The sequence below is a fragment of the Aythya ferina genome, assembly GCF_964211825.1.
Source record: "Aythya ferina genome assembly, chromosome: 25".
Classification (NCBI taxonomy): Eukaryota; Metazoa; Chordata; class Aves; order Anseriformes; family Anatidae; genus Aythya; species Aythya ferina.
The window spans coordinates 5613452-5631954 of NC_140323.1; the positions used below are offsets into that span (position 1 = coordinate 5613452).

At 51.5% G+C, this 18503-nt stretch overlaps 2 protein-coding genes across 6 annotated transcripts in view; one reads left to right on the forward strand and one right to left on the reverse strand.

Moving 5' to 3' along the window:
• The first annotated feature begins 878 nt into the window (after positions 1-878).
• On the forward strand, positions 879-4540 carry UQCC2 (ubiquinol-cytochrome c reductase complex assembly factor 2). Of its 3 annotated transcripts, XM_084498032.1 has the most exons (5): positions 1270-1336; positions 2447-2575; positions 3097-3212; positions 3579-3648; positions 4363-4540. In XM_084498032.1, exons 2-5 carry the CDS (start codon positions 2542-2544, stop codon positions 4455-4457), a joined length of 315 nt encoding a protein of 104 aa, XP_084354158.1. In that variant the 5' UTR covers positions 1270-1336; positions 2447-2541; the 3' UTR covers positions 4458-4540. The 3 variants fall into 3 exon arrangements, with proteins under 3 accessions (XP_084354156.1, XP_084354157.1, XP_084354158.1); XM_084498030.1 differs by lacking the exons at positions 1270-1336; positions 2447-2575 and adding an exon at positions 879-1047 and having other exon boundaries at positions 3138-3212; XM_084498031.1 differs by having other exon boundaries at positions 1269-2575.
• Positions 4541-5602: 1062 nt separating this feature from the next.
• ITPR3 (inositol 1,4,5-trisphosphate receptor type 3) overlaps positions 5603-18503 on the reverse strand; it is a 40330-nt gene continuing 27429 nt past the window's right edge. For 2 of the 3 annotated variants that reach the window (XM_084498023.1, XM_084498021.1), the window contains 23 exons: positions 18227-18375; positions 17966-18074; positions 17718-17808; positions 17313-17482; positions 16479-16653; positions 16221-16408; positions 15652-15852; positions 15131-15241; positions 14783-14878; positions 14411-14512; positions 14045-14131; positions 13257-13367; positions 12598-12790; positions 11487-11612; positions 10791-10963; positions 10510-10674; positions 9838-10030; positions 9306-9401; positions 8761-8885; positions 8323-8488; positions 7446-7606; positions 6832-6993; positions 5603-6488 (listed from right to left, as the gene is read on the reverse strand). In XM_084498023.1, the coding sequence (XP_084354149.1) occupies positions 6420-6488; positions 6832-6993; positions 7446-7606; positions 8323-8488; positions 8761-8885; positions 9306-9401; positions 9838-10030; positions 10510-10674; positions 10791-10963; positions 11487-11612; positions 12598-12790; positions 13257-13367; positions 14045-14131; positions 14411-14512; positions 14783-14878; positions 15131-15241; positions 15652-15852; positions 16221-16408; positions 16479-16653; positions 17313-17482; positions 17718-17808; positions 17966-18074; positions 18227-18375 (3219 nt within the window). In that variant the 3' untranslated portion in view covers positions 5603-6419. The remainder of the gene's footprint in view (positions 6489-6831; positions 6994-7445; positions 7607-8322; positions 8489-8760; positions 8886-9305; positions 9402-9837; positions 10031-10509; positions 10675-10790; positions 10964-11486; positions 11613-12597; positions 12791-13256; positions 13368-14044; positions 14132-14410; positions 14513-14782; positions 14879-15130; positions 15242-15651; positions 15853-16220; positions 16409-16478; positions 16654-17312; positions 17483-17717; positions 17809-17965; positions 18075-18226; positions 18376-18503) is intronic. The other variant, XM_084498022.1, reaches the window with a different exon arrangement.

Here is an 18503-nt window from a genome sequence, read left to right on the forward strand (position 1 = left end):
CAGCGGTGAAAGGATTGAGTCATCAGTTGTCTTGGCTCATGCTTGTGCAGTGAGGTTGGTGCTGAATTTGGCCGACACAACCCACCTGAAGGGCTTTATGCAGACCTCCCTCAGCCTTCGCAGCACTGCTGAGCCTCCCACTGGGTGTTGCCACCAGGCCCTCGGGGCTGGATGGGGAAAGGACAAAGAGGGGTCTGAAGGGAAACTCCAGCAGCTGGCTACCTGAAAGGAAGGTGTGGGAAGCCGGGGGTCGTCTCTTCTCGAAGATAACCAGGGACAGGAGCAGAGGGAACGGCCTGGAGCTGTGCCAGGGGAGGTTGAGGTGGGCAATGAGGAGCCATTTCTGCTCAGACAGAGCGGGCAGGCGTTGGGACGGGTTGCCCAGGGAGGTGGGGGTGTCCCCGTCCCTGGGGGGGCTCCAGGAGAGGTTGGGGCTGGTGCTTGGGGACACGGCTCGGTGGGGACAGTGGTGGGGGGGTGGCTGGAGCAGGTGACCCTGGGGGGCTTCTCCACCCCTAATCATTATCTGAGCACACGCCTGAGTGCCTGATTAACGCACTCGATGATCTTGAGGTCTCTTCCAACCTAGACAATTCTGTGACTAGTGACATTTCCAACCATTTAACCACCCTCCTGCCTGGAGGCGACTCTGAGCCAGAGCACAACCTCCCCACACGGCAGGGCGAGCCGAGCAGGGCTCCGTAGGCACTGAACCTGCCAGAAACCCAGCCCTGACGCTGCCTTCAGCCAGCAGCCCGCCATGGCAGCACCACAGGGGCAGCACCCCAACGTCCCCCCCCCCCATTGCCCCCCCCACCCGCGTTGTCACTGCGCATGCGCACCCTACCCCCGGCCCCTCTCGCTCGCCGTAGTTGCGGCCGCCGTCACGTGCCCGCTGCCCCGGCCGCCATGGCGGCCACCAGGTACCGGCGGTTCCTGAAGCTGTGCGAGGAGTGGCCGGTGGAGGAGACGAAGCGGCAGCGGGACCTGGGCATCTTCCTGCGGCAGCGGGTGGCGCAGGCCTTCCGCGAGGGGGAGAACACGCAGGTGAGGGCGGAAGCGGCCCGCGGGGCGCTGAGGGCTGGGCAAGAGATGGGGGAAAAGGGCCGCGCATGCGCGCTGCGCCGCTGTGCCTCAGGGGTCGGCGCCATCTTAGGGCCTGAGGGGCGGGATGCGCATGCGCAGTGCGCCGCTGCTGCTCCTCCTCGGGGTCCGGCGCCATTTTGGAGCCAGAGGGAGACGGGGGGGAGGCTGCGCATGCGCGGTGCGCCACCGCTGCCTCGCCTCCGGGCCCGGCGCCATTTTGGAGCCTTGGGGGTCCGGTCAGGGACCGGGGGTGCGGCGGGGCCGGGCTGCGCTCCTTCCCTCCCTCTGTCCTTCCTTCCTTCCTTTTTTCCCTCCAGGCACCTTCGCTGTACGCGGAGATCTCGCACGGGTTGCGATATGTGCTGTGAGGTGCCCTCTTCCAGTGGGTTTCGAACCCCCTGTTGCAGCGCTCAGGGAAGTGGGATGCAGAAAATTTGTCAGAGCCGTCGTGGAGTTCAGGGTGGTTTGCTTGCTGTGAGGATGGGCTGATAACACGATACGGGGTGGGGTACGCTGCAAAATCCATCACTGCTGGGATGCGGTGGTTTTAAAGCTGGCTTCCAGCTGTAACTGTGTTGGAGTTCAGGTTTCAATACTGAAATAAAAGAAGCAAACACTTGACTTGGGCTGCAGTCATTTACAGGCTTGGAGGTGGTGCTGTGGAATGTAAATGTGCCCTTTCTTTGCATAAAAACATTGTTCCAGGTGTGCATTTTCTCCTACAATGTGCCATTATAGGCACCTAATTCTATATCGGTCACCAGAATAAGCTGCAGCAGACATTTCAGAAAGTGCTTATTGCTTTTTCATATGCCCAGGACAGCTGAATGTGCTGCACCAATTGGTTACGAGATCCCAAAGCTGCCACTCATCTTGAAAATCTAAATTGATGCCTGCAGCACTGATGTCAATTTGTATGTATAAAGACTTAATACAGTAAAGGGAAATGTACTGCCAGACAGCAGGAGGAATGTAGGAGAAAAGCGCTAGAACCTTAAAAGACATTTTGTCAGTGTAATGCCCGTTTAATTCACATGGAGTAAGATCTGCTGATTTTTTACAGGCAGTACTATTTCAGCTACCTATTTAATAGGTAGCTGCGTGATGGTGCTTATATTTAACAGTTTGCTTGTCCCTGTATCCTCTCTCCCGGAGCAGCCATTACCTGCTGTATCAGGAGAGCCTTTCCTTCATTCTCCTGGCTTGCACAGGGGAGGGAGGCATCACCTGCCTTGTGCTGAACATGTGCCAGTGCCTGAGGACAGATGAGCTGTGTTCACTTTATTCTGTCTTGCTGCTCTTCATACTATACTTACTCATGTATCCGTTTTAATCATTTATGTTTGATGTCATCGAGCAGCAATGCAGAGTTCTGGTCAGGTTGGCCCCACTGTAGGATAGAAAAAGAAGTTGACATGCCATTCGTGCTGCTAAATAGCTGGCTGTGCAAGGCAGATGCACCTGTTGGAGGCACCTCGGAGAGTTTTAGGTATCAGCAAAATCTTTCCAACTTACTAGACCAAAATAGAAATCCATTTACCCTTCACAAGCTGTACGGTGCCTTACATGCTGCTTTTCCCTAATCAATTATAAACTATTTTTAGCCTTGCCAGGATTTTATACCTTCCATCCTAGTATCTTATCCTGTTTGATCCTTTAGAATAAAACAGGCGGCCAAACCAGCCTTTGATCAAAGAAATCTCACAGATTTCACAGTGCTGGCCAGTAAGCGTGAGAAAACCGTACAGCTATGTTCGCGTTAGCTGTGTGCTCAGTTGATCTGTCGTATCTTTTTGAGCAGAATTCAAGGTTCATTCTGGAACTTAGGTGCCTCATTATTCTTGTAGGCCAAGCTGGTGAGAGATGGAGGGGAAAGAAAATTTGCTGCATTCTGGAGCAGCATAATAGGGGTCGCCGGCATCCTGCATTGCTCTGAAAAAGTAACAAAGATACTCCTTTACTGTTCTTTTCATGAGCTTTTAGCTAAAATGAAATGGTTTTGCTCTGCAGGTTTAAAACGGGACTTGTGCGATACTTTTATCCTTTTCCAGATTGCTGACCCTGAGACCTGTGACCAAATGTATGAGAGCTTACTCAGAATCCACACCAACTACTACAAAAACAAGGTAAACATTTTGGTATTAGCCATCATCAGCCTTTTTTGTGGGACCTGCAGCTGTCGGTGCAGCAGGCCACATCCCAGCAGGGTTTCTGGGAATGGAGCAGGCAAATGAGCAGTCAGGTGGATGCTGCACTGCCGGGTGCCTTCAGTCTCTTGGCTTTCAGTCTGAAAGCTGCAGACGTTTTGGCCTCTGTGACATGTATGAACAATGTAGATGATAGTTCCTGGTATGGATGAACAGAATTCTTAGAGCTTGATGGAAAATAAGTTAGGATTCTATTATTTGGTGACATAATTACCTGTGTTAGTGCACTACAAGTAACATCTTGTTCTCTTCCTCCTTCTCTCACCTGCCTGTTTGTTTGTGAAGTATCCACGCCTGAAAGAAACAAGCTTCACTGGAGTGACAGTGCAAGATTGCAAGATGATTCTAGCAACAGGTATTAATACTGTGATTGATTTGGGAATAAATCAGTGCAAGAGAGAAAGTGCGTTCTAGTCTTTGTTGTGTTGGCTTTATACTTCTACCAGTTACTAAAGGACTGAATTGGACTGCTGTGCAAGTTTATTAGGGTGGTTAACAAGAACTAAGTACAGGCTTAATTGAGGAGATTTTCAGTAATCTAGCAGGACAAAAAGTCGATTGTGTTTTGCAGGGGGCAGGAATAGCAGAGGGTTTGCAAAGGCTCTTTGAGACAGAGTGGCAGGAGCTGTGTGAAAAAAATGCACATTTGCGACATCGCTGGAAAATTCTCAGCTTCTGTTTCACTGCATTCATATTCCCTTCAGTATTTCTTCTCTTGTATTAGACTTTGAGAGAAAACAGGGTACCACAATGCAGAAGTACTCTCAGCCGAATCATTTATTAAATGCCATATAGGAAGCTAGTGCAGTTTTGTTCTGCTCCAGTTCCTAACTTCGATTGCAGTGCGTGGAAACTGAATATTAGTTGTTAGTGATAAGGGACTCCCAGCACAATTGATTGGAAGGGAAAACAAACTTGCCTCAGGTCCTGAAATAGAAATTCATTAAGATGAGAAGTGAAAAAAGGCAAATATATGTAAGGCAAAGGGCTTAAAAAAGGGATTTTCATGCTTTTGCTTTTCTGCTTTTCTTCCTCTTTCCCCATCTCCCTCTCCCTTCTCCTTTTGCAGACATTCTCAAACAGATGGAAGACATGAAAAAAGGAACATGGAAAAAATTGCGAGAAAGGTTTTCCGCCAAGAAATCTGAAGAGGACTTGAAGTGATAGGCTAACTCCCAGATTCTCCTCTGTATATATTCCTAAGCTCTGTATGTTGCCATGATGAATAAAACCATTAATTCCTCTTAGCAACAGCATTTTTTGTTCAGACCTACACCCTATACTCTTTATTTTTAACACCCACTCTTTTCTTTTTGGAAATCTAGGCCATACCTGAACACATCTGTGACGAAAGTTCTTGGATCAATGTAAAAGAAGGAGCTTTGTGTTGTTAGATCTGATCGTTTGTATTATGAGAAACAGACCATCAGGAAATGCCAGAGCACATAGGTGCAACCACGCTAGCTTTAAATCTGCTTGGGAAGCCAGCAGTGGTGATAACACAGAAATACAGCTGTAATGGTGGTTCTGTGTTAGCACTGGTAACAGTGAAATTGAGCTGGCATAACTTTAATTATCACAAGTTATTTTCCTTTGGAGAACTCCTGTTTGGGAAGACAGGAGATGACTGAGGGTGAACGTTTACCATGGTGATGAGAGAGGAGTTTAAGAAGAGTGTAATGGGATTTAGTCCCATACATGGTCTAGAGCAGTGTGTTGCTGGACAGGCTTTCCTCAGCATGGAAGGAAGGTTCTGTAGGGGTTACTGCATACGTGAGGGGTGAAGATCGTTTTTTGTGATGTGTTACTCTACCAAAGCTCAATTCTGCTTAGTCCTTTGTTGTGGCTCAGTTTTATTCCCTTTTAAAGCTCTAGTGCTTGCATCAGCCCCTGTTTTTGGAGGCAGAGGCACAGGCATGTAGCTGGGATGGCCGCAGCACTGCTTGGCTTGGGAAGGATGTGTGTCTAGAACACAGCTATGCCAGGACTCTGCTTGGCTCCACGCAGCACCAACAGCTGCTCCTTTTTATGTTTGAACTGTGTTTTCCTGGCACGTAGTGAAAGAATTTGAAACTTTGCAGCAGGCTCTGATCCAAAGCTTCAGAAAATAAGGCTGGTGTTCAAGGTAGTTGATCATGGTAGCATTCTTCATCTTCTCTATGGCTACATTGTAATGTTTAACAGCTGGAACCAAGAGCATTGGGTGGTGGAGCACTTAGGGTAAGACCTTCTGGCTTCAGGTCTTTGGATTGCTCTGTATTTCTATTTCTAACAGCCCTGTTGCATCCCCGAGTGTACAGGAAGGGAGGTTTCTTTACCATGTTTAAGTTTTTATTATAACTTGATTTTTGTTTTTAATTTACTTAAGGCAATTTACACTTTAGTTCTTAAGTAACAACAACAACAAACAAAAAAAAAAGTAAAACATTACACCAGAGATGAAACTAAACCACAGGACACCCCTTCACAGTGAACTCCTGGAAACCTGCAGTCTCCTACTACTGCCCAGATATTCTTTGTCCACACAAGACAAAAGACCAGTCCACGTAGTACTAGCGCAGGTACTCATCCTCATCTGGTGAGTTAAATGCTCAAATCCATATCCTTGAGTTTAGCGCCTCTTTACTGCACCACTGTGATGAACAGAACTCTAAATGGAGAGGAATCGGCATGGAACAGGTACAGCAGAGATGATGGCTGGTTTGCAAAGTTCCATGTTTTACTAGTGACGCTCCTGGAATGTGTTAAATATTGCAGCCCTACCGCTAGTTACACTACACCTGAGGTGGAGGCCACCCACACGTAGCACATGGAGATAAAGATACAACCCCCCACGTTTGCAAAATAAAAGAGTTATTGCAATGAGGAATAAAAGTCTTGTATAATTTATCTTCCTATAAGGGCATTGGAGTAACATGTGGGTCCAGGTATTGAGGAATCCTCGCCAGTCATTGCTTCCTGAATTGCTTACAAGCGATCTAAGGAAAATGTTGACTTGGAAGCCCCTCCGCATGGCCCGGCTTTCTCTGACAGCGATGTCCGTGCGCAGGACCCAGGAATAAGCAGCCTCAGCAGCTGATAGATACGTTCAGTCCCTCAGTGGGTGAAGCTGATGCTTTTTCTGTCTTAGTGGTTCATGGTATTCTGGACATCCACAAACCCCATCCTTTGTCTGCGCTTCCTTTGCTCTGTCATCTAGAATTCAAACAAGGACAAAAATGAGGTAGGAAACCAGATTTTTTTTTATGTTTGTTAGCATGCTTCTCAGGTCTGTGACTGACTAGGCTGCTTTAAGCATCTGCCAGAACACCCTGTGAGTTTGGTGAGGAAGTATCAAAAAGCACATGACCCAAGTGTAGCTCTGTTTTGGGGGTCAGGAACACGAGCCCTTTGCTTTGTATCCAGAGTTGTACTGGATGGGGCTGGTTCTGCCTTCTGTTCTTGCCTATGCTGCCTCCTGTTCTGCCTCGCTGTCTATTTTGATAAGGACAGGGGGGTTTTACACTCAGGTGTTCCTTTTTTTATAAGCGTTTAGTACCTGTTCCTTCAGCTCGTTCAGCTGGGAGGTGAGATGGGATACCAGCTTCATCGTGGAATTGAGTTTGTCTTGAAGGTTGCGGATCTCGTTCTGTTCTCCTTCCCCTTCGTTGCTGACCAGCGACATGGCTCGCATCCGAGGGAACCAGTCAAGGTTCTTGTTCTGGAAAGAGACCAGGTGGAACTTAACAGGAAGCCTGCCTATGCCTGGGGACTAAAGAAATTCCCCAAAGCTCATTTTGTATGTATCCTTGCAAATTTTCCACCACTGGTCCATTTGCACCTTTTTTTATACAGCCATCTGGATTCAAGTTCAGAGGTTTTTCTTTTCTAAGTTTCCTCACCCTCCCTTTTTGCCTTGAAATAACCTTGAAGTCACACTCTGTACTGCCTGGTTCTGCCCTTGGTTCAATCCTTAAATACACAGTACAAAACATCAAATAGACAATGCAGTGTTGGCTGAGATTGCTGAGTGGAATTAACCACCTAAGAAACCCAAGGAACAACAACATTCTTAAATATTTTGCAAAAGTTTCTTCTCAAAACTGTTTTTCTTTGGCGAGCCCATTGTTCCCAAATATTTCCCTGGGGTAGCTGCTCTGAGAGGGCGCGTACCTTTATCATCTGCGCCACGTAGCTCTCAGGCCCGGTGTAGTCTGTCTTGTTCTTCACTCGCACCAGCACTATGAAGTACAAGTAGTTCCACATGTTGTGCTCATATTTAATATGCTCCTCAAAGGACACTGTCTTGTTGTCGAACTTGTCCCGTTCGAGTCCTGGGAAAGGCAGTCAAGCACAGAGAAGGTGGAGGGGAGACGAGAAGGTAAGAAGTGAGCAAGCAAACAAATGCGAAAGGAAGTACAGATAATTGCCTCCTGTCCCAGGTGTGACTTTCAAGAAGTGCTTTTAATAATTAGTTGGCATTTAGCACATAACAAGCATCGAAAGCAGGGGGAAAATAACCCAGTCGTGTATTCAGGAGGCTTCTATTTAAAGTACTACTAGCTATGCTTCCTGCCTGTATATCTGAAAGAACAAAATGCACCCAGTGGATCCAATAAGAAAAAAAAAAAGTTATATTTAAGCTTGGATTGGCTTTTGTGGATGCTTTCCTATGACTGAAAGCATTCTGGAACATTTTCCTGTACTTCATTTCCTTAGTAATATGGTGCATTTTTTTCCCCCACTTGATAAGTGTTGGTCCCAGGAGGGATCACAGCGACGAGAACACCGCAACGTGGCATTTAGTTTAACACCTCATTAACAGGAGGCGAGGAAGAATAATTTCCCCTCTCGGTTTGTGTCCTTGTTTAAGCCTCCTCACTCTGCAGCCACCACCAGTGAAGAGATTTAAGTTTTGCTGTGAACCAAATGAAAACCCAAACCAGCTGAAACTCCTTTCCTTCCTTCATGTCACAGGTCAACCTTAAAAGAGAGGGACCACATGGGGGCAGTTCCTGCAGGCACACTGAGCCAGGGTCCCAGCACTCACCACATATGAAACAAGTGGTCTTCAGTATTTCTTCCTTCTTTTGCTTCTCACTCCTCAGGTCAGCAAAGGTGTCAATAATGACCCCAAAGATGAGATTGAGGACAATGATAATGACAATGAAGAAGAAGAGGAGGTCGTAGACAACCCGAGCAGGAAACAAGGATTCCTGTAATGGACAAATGGGAAAAAAGACATGCGTCTCGCACACCTCTCCTCTAGCCACTCCAACTGTGCTTTGCTGCAACGGCCGTAGGCTGAGGGTGCAAGGTGGGGAGCAATAACTGGGGTGTGGTGGGGAAGAGAGGAGGAAAGCACTGAAGGACGGCTGTAGGGGAAAAAGCTGGCAGTGCCACAGTTTCCAGGGAGGAAGGGCAGCTCCACAGTGGGATCTGCAGCAGGACTTGGCAGAGAGGGGCCCAACGTGCTGCCAAAACTCACATCCTTCGATGGCTTGCGCAGAATGTCACCCACACCCCCTCCGTTCCTCAGGCCGTGGTTCAGGACAGTGACAATGCACATGAGCAGCGTGTCGCAGGCTCGTTCCCACTGGTCAGCGTCTGCTTCTAGAATACCAGAGGGAGGGCAGGGGGGAATAAAAGCAAAAAGAGCACACACAGGGCAGAAGTACCACTGCAAAGAATCCCAAGCTACAAGATGAGGTGCAGTGTCCCATCTGGGAGCAGGTGCTCGGTGTGGATCTCCCAACCAGCAGCTCCTCCAGCTTGCTTCTTGCAGTGGAGGTGTTTGGCTGAGCACTCCCAAAGCTCCCACTTTCTTTATGACTAAATTGAATCTATTTCAACATTTTTATGCCAGGGTCAGTACAGAGCTTGCGGGCCTCTTGCTTAATATGTGCCAAACAGTGGGCTGTTTGTCAGCGAGCTCAGAAAAATCTCACAGCATCTTTTCAAAGATGGAAACAAACAAAGCAGCCAGCCTACTCTGCTGCTAACAGAGCTCAGCTTTCTAATGAGCTTGCTTACCTTCCAAGGCAGTGGGCACAGCAGAGCAGCTAATTTTGTCTCCACTGCATGACTCCATGAAGGTCTCCATGTTCCTTTGCATCCCCAAGGGGTCATCTGCAAGTAAAAGAGAACACAGCCTTGTCAGGGCATCAGCTTGCCTTAGCAAAGCTCTTTGCTTGTGTCCAGGTGCTCTTCAACTGCATCTCGTTGTAATATTCAAGCAACGTAAAAAATAAAGAAGCTTCATTTGTATTCTCCTAGCCTCTTCTAGGTTTTGAATCTTTTGCTTAGGTTTCAGTAAGACCTCTACTATAAACTTCATTTTCAGCTGCCAACCCCTTTCTCTGCTGTCACTCCTAGCCCCCAAAACCCCATTTTCTGCAGCAGGAGGTCCCTAAGTCAGTGCAGGCAGCCGCCTTCTCCCCCAGCCCCAAACCAGTGCTCCCAGGAGCTTGGCCCCGTGCTCCCAGGGTCTCCTGCAATGATCCAGCTGCAGAAGAGGCCCACACTCCGCCTGGCCCAAGCCCAGCAAGGGAATGGCCTGAAGCACCTTTGGCTTTGCTGTCCGGCAGCCGGTCCACCTCCAGGATGAAGTCATCCTTCAGGAACAGGAAGCCCACAATGGAGAAGAGGTAGACGAGGATGAGCGCCAGGAGGGCTGTCAGCAGGATGGAGCGCCCGTTCCGCGTCACGCTTTTGATGACATTAAACAAGGTCTCCTCGCGGTAGATCAAGTCAAACAGCTGAAAGGACCAGGAGCAAAGAAATGCCATAGGGTGCTTTTCTGTGACAATGCCTGGCCTACCTATACCCCTTTTATCCCGAGAGCTTGGATCACCCAGGAGACATCGACTAACTTTCACATAAAGCATTTAAGTTTTCCATCTTACTGTAGAAGAATGAAGTGACTTATGCACAGCAGGAGAGCCGAGAATAGGACACAAGTCCCCTGCCTCTGCCCTCACCAGCTCACGTTGTCTCCCAGCTGACCCAGATAAAGTACAGAGTAGAGATTAGAAAGAGTCTGATAGCAAAAGACTGGGAAGGACAGTAATAGATACTGTCGGAAGGCAGAAAGATCAGCCTACGCAAAGATTAGAGCACAGTGCATTGTTCTCACTGCCGTTATCGATCAGCTCCTGGAAGATGTCACAAGAAACTTTTAGCTTCTAACCGGGCGTTCTGGCTATGTCTGAGCCCCAAAAATCTGCATTTACTGTACCAGGATGCTGTAGAAGAGCTCATGCACAAAGAGTCCCAGGACACTCGTCAGGATGTAGCCAACATGGTAGAGAAACTCCACATCCATGATCATGGCCTTGTAGCCTCGGATGAAGGTGCCACGATTGCCCACAAAGCTCACTACGAACACAATCTTGTTGGTCAGCTGGAGAACAACCAGAAATGGGAAGGAGTGAAGTTTGCTGCACTTCAGGAATGCAGAACAGTCTCCTGTGCTATGAGATGTTGTGCTCCTTTTCTAGCAGCGTGATGAGAACTTACATTGAGAGCTCCCAGGATGTTCAGAGTGAGTCCAATTCCTAAGTAATAAATTGATCGCAAGATCAGGGCCACGAGGAGCGGTCTGACACCATAACGCTTGGTGAACAGGGCCATGATGGAGAAGCAGATCAGAATCCAGAAGAGCAGCGAGATCAGTGGGGAATCCAGCACTCCTGGAAAGAGAAGACCCACAACAACTAAATGGCATGAAGTTAAATGCACGTTGTCAATCCGACACTGTGCTGCTGTCCTAAGTGTCCAAAAAAAACTATCGTGCTGATTAACAGAGGGAAAAAAGACAGAAATGATGCTTGGCCGCAGAGACTAGTGTTGGCTAAGATGGTCCTTACTGATACACTTCTCTAACATCCTTTATCTGAGATCTCACAACCACTGTAAATGATTAAGACTTCCAGACAGCTGGTACATATTCTGTCATTACTTCCTCCATTTTACAAACACAGAAAGTACAGCCTGGGGAGAAGAGACTGTTCCCTAAGAAGGAAGTCGTGGGAGGGCTGGCAACTGAAATCTTGATTCAGTCCCTTGCCAGGACCAGCAGAAAAGGCTTGGGGCTTTAGGAGTCAAGAGGAGAGAAAGGGTCGGGAGAACACAAGTACGGGGACCAGTGCTCCCTGCACACGAGGGTCTCCTTTGTCCACCAACCCGAGGAGCAGCGAACACAGGGGCACTCACCCATGGAGGTGGCTTCAACATAGGGGTAGAAGAAAGCAATGATTATGTTGATGAAGACAGCCAGGTTGAAGGAAATGCTTCCCCAGAGCGTCATTCTGCGGGAGAACCAGTACATCAGCGGCATGCCTGGAGGGAGAGGAGGCAGACACACATCTCAGCCAACCTCGTGTCAGCTGGGGAAGGCTCTGACCTCCCCGACATCCAAACGGCTCGGCTCAGTGCAGCGAGCAGGCCTGGAGGGACCCTTGCCTCCCGCTTCCTTCTTGCCATTGACAAAAGCTCCCTCCTCATCTTCTGAAACACAACTGCACGTTCAAATCGTTACTGCTCACACCTCTCGGCTCCTGGGGCCTTTGACCTGCTCTGGCACCTTGGAATCAGATTGGCTTCGTTCTTTACTTCCCCCTCCTCCCCATCTCCCACCTCCTACATCCTCGCATCCTTCAAAACAACAGCGCCTTTGTGTTTTCAGCCTGATTCTCCGTCCCAAAGGAGACCCAGCCAGCAACTTCCCAGCCATACTGGAAACTTGTTTCCTGCCGAATTCCTAAGATAGTTTAGACTGGATCTGCAAGTGTTTTCAGTGCTGCTACACTACCTCTTAGCTGTATCGCTGTATTTATAGTGCAACTCCTGTTGACGGAGCTCCTGTTATTTTAAGCCAGGAAGTCCGTACTGGTGCAGCCCTGAAAGCACCTAGGGTCTGGATGGTGCAGAGGAACAAGTTTATGTCCCAAATACAGCTGCTAGATGCTGGCTTAGGAAAAGGCAGCTGAAAACAAATAAAGAGCGGACTTTGTAGGGGAACACAGCTGTCGGTGTTGTCCCGGAGAATGTGCTGTAAGAGGCATTTCAGGGGAACTGCACTAACAGGCATGGAGGAAACATCCCTGGGCTGGAAGGTCTCGATTAACCTCCACTCCCTACAAACTTCTGAGCACGCTGTGCCCTGCAGAGAGCAAGGGGCACAAGGGGCAGAGATGTGATCTGCAGGCTGCTGCCAGGATTCACAGCCCCCTCAAAGCACAGCTGGTTCCCCAGGTTCAAAACAGAAGCTATTCAAAGAGCCCGAGCTTGGCCAGTGCTAAAGGAAGGTCTGGTTTGCTCTTACTGCGCAGTTTCTTCTGCCACTCCATCTCGTTGTGGAGGAAGGAGGACTGGTCGAAGAAATCACTGACTTTGCTGCCCTGCTCGTCCTGCTCTGTCGTGGTGAAGAGCCGGTACTTGGTCTCCTTGGTGAGGAACTCACAGATGCCAGGCACCGGGAAGATTATCTGCTCCATGCTTCGGTCCAGGCGCACAATCTGCAGGAAGCAGGGCGAAGGGGAGGGTGCCGTCAGATCCTGCCCGTACCACGCTTTGGTTTCCGCTTTCCTAGCCCCAGCTGTGCCTCCCCAAATCCAAATATCACCAGCCACACATCTAACGCTACAGTTCCACCCAGCAAAGGCATCCTTGAGTGGCTGTGCTGGGACGAACACTGACAGCACATGGACCACCCCAACAAGCAAGGATGGGGCTACTCCCACTGCATCCCAGCTGCTGTGGGGAGAGAAAGGAAGGGTCTGGGGGGACCCTGTGCTCCCCCAGCACCCAACGGGCTCTGCTACTACCTCCAGCTCTGTGCAGCACAAAGGACCCGTCTGCTTTTAGCAGGCACAGGGATGGGAAGGCTCCCGGTGCAGAATAACCGGGCACGAGACAGCCGGAGCACACGTGGGATTCATCAGCCGTGTGTGTACTAGCAACCCAGCAGCAAACAGGTCTTGCCTCAATCTGGGACGTGTGCTTCTCGTAATACGCCAGCGGGTCCTCCTCCTCCTCCTGGATGGGAGCCGTCGACTTCAGCATCTGCGTCAGCTGCTTGTTATTTAGGCTGAGCTGGGATGTGGGGAGAGGAGAGAGGATGAGAGTGGGAACAGCCGGGGGGATTCGGGTCTAACTGCACTGACAACGCCGTTCCTCAAAACGTACTGAACCCGATTAGGTTTCAAGGAAAAGCAAATGAATTAAAGCTTCCTAGAGGAGTACGAGCGCTCCCTGAGGTGACAGACATTCGATTCCCTGCAATAATTACATCCAAAAGCTGCTAATCCACAAATTACAAATCAATGCCCCTAAAGCCCTAGGGAAATCACATTACTGCTGAATCTTGTACGGGATCTAAGGCAGAGGCAAGAAATGACAGCAAAGGACTCAGTCCTTCCTTTTCTGAAGGGAAGGGAGGAAGCAGGTAGCAGGAGCAGGAGCCCAGCAGGGCAGCACCCTGCAGCAAGCTGGATGTCACCCATGGCTGAGCCTTCCCCAGGGAGCCCCGCACACACAGCTCTCTGCAGCTGGGTTATAACGGGTGCACGTGCCATTGGGTTGTAGATTTGGCTACACTGGCTCTTATAAATCTTTCTTTCTTCAGTCCCCCCACCCCCAGGAACACTAAACCCCATCAAATCTTGAACGACAAGCAGCAGGGCAGCTTAGTGAGGCTGGGAGCAGCAGCTTTTCACAGCCTTTGGTTGGGGTCGGGGAGCTCTGCCTCTGTTCCCGAGGGCTTTCCGTACCATGGACGAGATGCCCTCCTCCTCCTCCTCCTGGATGCGCTTCACTGGCTTCAGGAGCTGCTGCAGGGACTTGTTGTGACGGGACAGCTGCAAGGGGGACAGCGAGAGTGGGTTAGCACAGGACGGAGCAGCCTCTGCACACCAGAGCAGGACACGGGGTGCGCACTAGGGGGATTAGGGGAATGGCCACTAAGCCAGGGTGCTGGGTTTTTGTGGGAGGCAAAAAGCACATTTCCCAGCCTGGCTGGAGGAAATGTAAATAAACACAGAGAAAAATGTGCAAATCGGTGAGTGGGAGCCCAGCACAGCATGGGGAGCCCAGCCTGGTGGGGGCCCTGCTGTCATGGCAGATTGCAGCGTCAGTACCTGCAGCGCCAGGATATAAATGTTGTGGCCGACTTCCCGGGGGGAAACCTCAGCGTTTTCGCACTCTTCCTCCTGCAGATAGGCCTTCTTAATCACGTCAACCTGGAAGGCAGCAGAGGGCAGGTGAGCTTGTCCTGGTCTCCTCACCTCATTTTCCTCCTCTGGCCACAAACAGCTCCGGGAACCCGACTCAGGACGGATGCTTGTGGTGTGTGAGCAGTGTCAGGGCAGCACCCGAGGTGGTTTTGGGGTTGCAAGCCAGAAACTGCACCAGGAGCCAGAGGTGTAGGAGCTCCAGCAGGAGCCACAAGCCCAGGGGCTTACAGGGGCTCGTGGGGGCTCTTTCACCCTCCCACCCCACTCGGCCCTTACCAGTTCCTGTGGGCGGAGGCTGATGAGGATCCGCTCGGCGTTCTCGCTGTCGTGTCTGCTCTCCATGAGGGCCAAGAGGAGCTTGGAGGCATTGTCCTGGCAGGGAGAAACCCGTGCTGAGAGGAGCTATGCCCTGCCTGTGCTCAGGACCTTGCAGTGGCAGAACCCCCCTGCACCACGGGCTGCCATAAATCCAAGCCATGCACACAGGAGATGAACCAGCCCCACGCAGCCCCTGCTTCAGATCCCTCTCACCCCACAGCTCAGCCCACGGACGTGCCAGCAAGCCGGGAGCCCACACAGTGCTGCACACACGTGCCCACCATCCCAGCCCCAGGCCCTGCCTACCTTCAGCTGCAGGACCAGGTCCATCCGGTACTTGCAGAGGGGGCTGATGTCGTTGAGGATGAGGGCTGTGATGATGTCGATCCCATTGGACTCGTGGGTCACGATGCAGCTCTAGGGCAGCAATGCAGTGAGGTTATCCCACGGGTGATGCCATCCCTCCCGGCTTCACCTCCAACACAGCTCAGGTCCAAAGCTGTGCCCTGCCTTCATGCTGAACCATCCCTTTTGCTCCAGGAGCCCCAGATCCCTCCTCTCCCTGCCAGTGGCACCATTTCCATCACCATATTATTTTTTGCATCACCATATTATCTAGCCAAGCAGGAGCTCGTAACCCACACACTGTCCCTGTGCACCACAGGGAACCCCTGCAGCCCACGTTGCGCTCTCCTTCACACCCTGAAGTCCAGAGCTGCCCCTATCCCTGCTGCTGTCCCATGCATCCCCCAAAATCCTTCCTTGGGCATCCCTGATGGGATGGGACACGCAAGGACGAACCCAGACCTGCAACAATGTGCACAGACCTGGTTCTCGTGGCAGGGCCCCTGGCAGTACTCGGTCAGGGTCTCCAGGGTCTGGGTGATGAGGGCCACGTTGTACTCGTTGATGTAGAGCCCCAGCAGCCCCAGCCCCCCCGTGGTGCTGCCGCACATGATGTCGAGGAACTGCAGCGTCTCGCACACCAGGTTGTAGTTGGTCTTGTTGTTCTGGCACCGGAGGAAGTTCTGTCGAGCAAAGCCTGCAGTTACAAGCTTGAGCAGCATCACTCTGACAGGGACACCAGGTTCTGGCCCCACTCCCAGCACAACCTCCAGCTAATTTTGATGCAAAATTAGGCTCAGGGCCTCCCCTGTAGTGTACAGACCCCCCCAAGAGCAGCACCCAGTCACATGAAAACAGCTGTGCCATGATCGGCTCCTTCCAGGACACCAAGCAAAGTTAATCCTAAAGGATGGTGCATTTGCAGATGGGGAAACTGAGGCACAGGGAAGCCAGCACAATGTTTTTTTGGACCCTGCTGGGGCAGAATCCATCTTCCTGCACCCCAGTCCTACAGCCTCTGTCCCCGTCCCTAGCAGCCCCTAGAACCAACCTGGAGGTCCCGGTTGTGGTTCTCGCACAGCAGCTGCAGGAATCGCAGGATAGGCTCCATAATCAGAACCGTCACCCCCATTTCGTTGTTCTGGCCCTGCTCACCACCGTCATGGCCCTTCCGAAACCCTAACGCCAGCGGGTATCGGGAGGGGGTGCCTGGCATCACGAAGGCCTCTCCTCGTCCTGCTGGGCAACCCAACCTCATTAGTATCAGGCTGTCCAACGAGGCAGGCATTGGGAGGACACGACCCCATACCTTTGGTGCCAGGGTCGGGCTCGTCTTTGTCCTCACGAGGCTTGTTCCCAATGTCACTCATGTTCACCGACACCGTAGACTTGGTCTCCTGCTGCGCCTTCTTCATCCGGTCATGCAAAACTTTGAAGAACTTCTCGGACTTCTTGTCGCTCGTCATGAGGTTGTAAAAGGATTTCTGGGAGGAGGGAGGACAGCACTTCCAGCCTCTGCTGCAGTATCCAAGCCACCCCAGCCTGCCCCTCTGATCCACTAGCCTCCAGCACTCCAGCCCTTGCCTGGGATAACGTGGCAAGCAGGATTATTTCCAATAGCCCTGGAGATCACAGTCCTCTTGGACTCATAGGGGTGCATCATCCCCTGTGCCTGTGCCCCCCTTCACCCTGGGCAGGGCTGGGGACATAGCAAGCAGCAACTACAGCAGCTCCAGGCTTGGAAGCCCATGATTTTTGTGTGTAAAGTTCGTCGGCTTCCCCATGATGAGGAATTCAAGATAACCTGCAAGTGATCACCTGAGAGCTGCAAATCTGAGTCATTTCCGCAATACCCGGCAGAGGGCATCAGCATTACTCCAGAAACCCTCGGCAACAACCTGCCCCTTTCACAGCATCCAGCCACCAAGCTGGAAAACCCGAAAGCACAGAAATTTCTGCAGTTCCTCCCCCAGATGGTGAGCAAATGCATGCACCTAAAATTTTGGTAAAGTCTGCTGCTCGGGGACCGGCCAGGGGCTGAGGACTGCCCTGCGCCCCTGTCTTCTGCACATTGTGACCCTCGCATCGCACACATCAAACCACGGCTGCCCAGTCCCCGGGGGCTGGTGCCCACCACAAGCACCTGGATCTCAGTGTTGCCTCCGTCCAGCAGCCGAATGGCCAGCAGGATGCTCTCCTGGAAGATCTTCTCGTTCTTGGTGTTCATGATGAGGTCAGCCACCAGCTTGGTGGCCCCTTCTCGGTCCAGCCGGCACTGGACAGCAGCGATAGCGGACCAGTCCTGGTCCTGGCCTGCAGGAGAGGACACAGACGGATGTGATGGTGGTGTAAGAGAAGGAGCACGGCCAAGTCACTCCCAGGGACATCTCAGACCCATCCCCTCTTCTCCCTAAATCCTTTACTTCCATGGAGGTGCGAGCATGGAGACCAGCTACAGACCTTATTCCACCATGGTTTGGGAACCAGGCATTCAACATGAGCGAGAGCAGCACAGAAAGATGAGGAAAGGCAGGAGAGGGGCACTCACCTCCCCCAGCAGCATCCATGATTTCGCCTTTGGAGCTGGACTTCTTGTTCTGCAGGTAATTGTTCAGGAGCATTTTCCGCAGCAGGTTGCCCTGCCAAGACAAATAAACGTCACGAGGCTCCCAGTGCCAGTGCCAGAGCAGAACAAGGCTGAGCGCCCACGGGCTGTGACGGGGAGGGTGCTGCCAGCCCGGGCAGCCAGAGCCGAGGAGTGGGACAGGGGATGTGCCATGGGGCCACGGTGCTCACCCTCTCACCGTACTTGTTCCTCTTCACCAGCATCTGCTGCAGCGTCCTCAGCACCTTGATGCACAGCTTCTCCTCCGTCTCCATGAGGTCCTTGGTGTGCTGCACCAGCCTGGCCACGCACAGCAGAGCCATCATCACGCAGCCGAGAGGGACACGGGGTCCCCAAGGGCACCCCTCCACTCCGCAGGCGCAAAACCCACAGAGGGAGAAGGTCAGCAGCCCTTCCCCAGCAACCCCATGGCAATTGCAAAGCATCCTCACTTGGACAGGAAACCTCCGCTCTCGCATCGCTGGTACGCCTCCGTCCCCTCCATGAAAAGCAGCTCTGGCCGGTGGAGGACATCCACCAGGACGGACAGCTCAGCCTCCACCAGCGGTTTCAAGCGGTCCTCCAGGGCGTTAATGATGTCCTACAAGTCACAGCGCACACCTTTAGCTCAACACATACCAAGGAGACACAAATACTAATACGGGACAGGCTTGCAGAGCCCATGTCTTCTCGCTGCCTCGCAGTGGAGACACACTGCGCCGCTGACCT